The 3,657-nt window shown below is 37.1% G+C and overlaps 1 protein-coding gene across 1 annotated transcript; it reads right to left on the reverse strand.

Moving 5' to 3' along the window:
- Positions 1 to 347: 347 nt before the first annotated feature.
- LOC120442002 (myelin-associated glycoprotein-like) lies at positions 348 to 2,481 on the reverse strand. Its single transcript, XM_039617710.1, has 4 exons — positions 2,412 to 2,481; positions 1,899 to 2,282; positions 867 to 1,172; positions 348 to 777 (listed from the first exon to the last, which is right to left on the reverse strand). The coding sequence occupies exons 1-4, from the start codon at positions 2,452 to 2,454 to the stop codon at positions 371 to 373; spliced, it is 1,140 nt and encodes a 379-aa protein (XP_039473644.1). The 5' UTR covers positions 2,455 to 2,481; the 3' UTR covers positions 348 to 370.
- Positions 2,482 to 3,657: the final 1,176 nt, after the last annotated feature.

Below are 3,657 nucleotides of genomic sequence, written 5' to 3' on the forward strand. Positions count from 1 at the left end.
ACCACACAAAAACCATCAGTGTGCTCACGAGCATTATGATTCCCACAGTCTTCACTATAGTGTAGACACCAACCAGGTTTCCACCTTTAATGCAACAAGATTTTAGAGTGATTAAGACAGTATGTGACAGAATGAACATTTAAGAGTAAATAAGACCATTTAAGGGGTAATAACTGTTTTTCCCTTCTAACACATGAACAACCACACATTGTAGTATGAAATAAAATCTTTGAACTTCATAAAACAAATTCAGTTTCAGATAAAACACACCTCTGTTTCTACTTTCTTCTGAGACATGTCACAAAAAAAGGAATAATCAAAAAAATAAATAAAAAATAAAAGAAAATGCTGCAGCATGGTGGCACATCAGTTACAAGAAGGTCATAAGTTCAATTCCACTATCAGGTGAAGCCCTTTCTGTGTGGCGTTTGCATGTTCTCCCTGTGTTTGCGTTGGGTATAGAGAAGGATAAGCGGAGACATGAAACGAAAAGAAAAGAAATCTGCTGAGTAACGTTACCTTCAGTCACATGAATCCCCCCTGATGTCTGATTACCCAGATCATTAGTGGCCACACAGTAATAAACTCCTCCATCTGTTACATTGAAGCTGTAAATCTCTCCTTCAGATACTTTCACAGCTCCATCTCTGCTCTTCTTCAACCAGGTGAAGCTGCTGACTGGAGGTTTGGCTCTGCTGGAGCAGGTCAGCTTCACCCAGCTGCCTGCTGACACCAAACCTGATGGACTGATGGATGCTGAGGTGTCTTTAGGAGCATCTGGAGAAAAAAAAAAAAAAGAAAGACATATCCCATAAATCATGTTGTCCTATAGGATTCAGTTCAACAACAAACTCTGATTGTCTTACATGAAACACTGAGAGTCTCTTCTGTCTCTGCTGTCTTGGTGTCTTTTCCTTGGTTCACAGGATATCTGGCAGAGCAGCTGATCTTCTTTCCATCATGTGTGTCTGACAGAGTGATGGTCTGCTGGATTTTAGTTGTAAAGCTTCCATCTGTGTTTTTCTCTATTTTGTTGTGAGAGTCTTGTGTGAGATTCCAGGTGAGTTGAGGAGGGGAGTGTGGACAGGGAGTGAGAGCTGAGCAGGTTATAGTGACAGACTCCTTCTCCTTCAGATCACCTGGGATTGTAATATTGGGCCTCCAAGGAGAATCTGTGGTTTCACATTAAACACAGTTTTTATACAAATAAATGAAGTCAATATTTGGATTGTATTTGATGTTCACCAAGAGACTGATTCGATGGGCCCAGGAACACTTTGAAAACCATTGGAATTACTAGATGCACAAATGTAAGTTAAAACTCTACAAAGAAAATAAAAATATAAAATAAAACACTGCTGCTTCCCCTGTGTGAACTTATTTAACATGAAGAGAGACAAAGATGAAAACTGGTTTTAATCTGACTGATCAAAAGTAAAAATGTTTTTGAAAATAGTGAAAAACTGCATCCAGCTGGCTTTTTATGTTTGGTAAAAGAGTCCAAGTCCTAAATTGGCCTTGCTGCAATGAAATCAATAGTAGTACATCATGAAACAGTGATCTGTTATTCTTTTTATAACATGAACAAGAGCCTGACCCACAAAAAACAATCCAAGTTCTTAATTTTAATCTTTTCTATGGTATTTTTGACCTGTACGGAAAAGAACTGAGATTGTAAATGATTTGAAAAACACTTCATTTTGTTTTTATTTACATTTTACATCCTGACTTTTCTGGAAGGCTTCTGTTCAATAACAGAATAAACTGTAAGTCGGGACAATCACTGTGACTGTAGTGTTACTTTTAGTTTCAAGAGATATTTTTGACAAAGAATAGAGAACAACTGTCTGAATGTGAATTATTTTCATTTTGTAATAAACGTATTAAAAATAACTCACCTCTGACTGTTATTTGAAATGGATCACAACGAGCTGTCGCCTTGAATGTTTCTCTCTCTACTCTGAAGAAGTATGTGTCTGTGTAGTTTGTGGTTAAATTAGAAAACAGAGTGGTGCAGTCTCTCTGACTCAGGTTCCCAGTAATACTCATTGGATAGATGCTAACTGCTCCATTACTGTTGAAGATCACATTGTTTGGATAAAGGCCAAATCTAACATCATTTTTAATCCACACTCCAAAGGTTTTTCTTGTGCTGATAAATTTCTGTTCTTCTTTGGGTCTGAAGCTACATGGGATTAACAAACATGATCCACTCAGTGCTTCCAGCTTCTTTGGTGCAGTTATGAAGAGGTCTGCTTCATCAGGACGACCAGCCAAAGCAGCTGTAAATACAGTGTCATGATTAGTAAACTGTTGACTCTATCTTCACTGACCTTTCAGATTTTGTTTGTCAATAAAGTTCAGATTGTAAAATGACTCCATGTCTGTGAATGACTGAACAAACAGCTCACCTGGAACAAAGAGGACAATCAGCAACATGCCGACTGTCACCATGTTCACACACAGGAACTTGTTGAAACCCTGAATTACAAACACACATCAGATATTTAATCACTTGAATTATGGATTTTGAAAAGACTATTCATTATTCTTTGAACCAATATATAATCCAGACTTCCTCTGCGCAATATGAGCTGTCATTTGTTCTTAAGGAACCATTATTAACAACATCTGACATATGAAATATGAAAACAGTAACAATACTACAGAGTTAGTTTTTGTCAGTAAAACTAAATCACCAGGAAAGAAAATGACATAAATGTATCTGTCAGTGCACTAAAAGAAGAATCACAAAATAAAAGCTTTAGTTTCATTAAATAAAAGCATCAAATGTTTCCTTACCAAACAAGTCCCAGTTTAGTCTCACAGTTTGAAATGAAGGAAAATTACAATAAACCCTGTAAACTAGTGGTCAGCATATTAGAAAGAAGGAAGCACTGAGATACTCACTGACTAACATCTGCATACTAAACTCATTTGTGTCCTTCCTGCTTCTAACCTGCTAAAAGAGGAAGTGGATTAGTATTCTTTCTCTTCATAAAAAAACAAATGTCATGTTAACATATCATTTTTTGATTGGTCGACATGGTGCATTTTTCCACCAACACAAATGGGCTGTTTTTTGTTTAGTTTTTTTGACCTTTTGATCATAAGCAGAGAGTGCTTGCTAGCACTGTCCTTAGACGTTAAACATAATGAAACTATTCAAGAAAAAACACCACGTATATATTGTTTATCATGACTCTGGTTTTACGTGGCCTATCAACACAATTTAAAATCTGGTATATATCACCTTGTTGCTTTGTGATCTTGAAGTGGTCATGTGATTGACTTACTATGACTACTTTATTCTCCCTCAGCCAAACAGCAGCACTCATGCGACTGTTTTGCCCCCCTGAGCTCCAGGTGTTGTGCCAAAAAGTGATTGCCATCTGCAGGAGTGCAGCTGCTTAAAGCTGTAGCGCCCAGATTATTTACAGCTACTTCTGTGCAACTGAAATAAGATGCGGTAAACTGAACACAGCTTCAACCGTCTGTTTGTTGAAAAATAGTAACGCGACTGCACCGCATTTTCTTGTTAGTAACGGTAACAGCGTTGTAACGATAGGAATAGTAATTATTGGATTACTTGTTACTGAAAAAAGTAACACCGTTAGTAATGCCATTAACTAACCTAATAATGCTTAATAGCCTGAC

This window comes from Oreochromis aureus, linkage group 9 (genome assembly GCF_013358895.1).
Source record: "Oreochromis aureus strain Israel breed Guangdong linkage group 9, ZZ_aureus, whole genome shotgun sequence".
NCBI lineage: Eukaryota > Metazoa > Chordata > Actinopteri > Cichliformes > Cichlidae > Oreochromis > Oreochromis aureus.

Bases quoted from the DNA above. Each gene is read 5' to 3' on its own strand.
- LOC120442002 (XM_039617710.1), bottom strand. From the start codon at position 2,454: ATGGTGACAGTCGGCATGTTGCTGATTGTCCTCTTTGTTCCAG. The intron at 1,173-1,898 runs GTGAGTTATTTT...GTGAAACCACAG, and splicing joins ATTTCAAATAACAGTCAGAG to ATTCTCCTTGGAGGCCCAAT. The intron at 778-866 runs GTAAGACAATCA...TTTTTTCTCCAG, and splicing joins AGAGACTCTCAGTGTTTCAT to ATGCTCCTAAAGACACCTCA.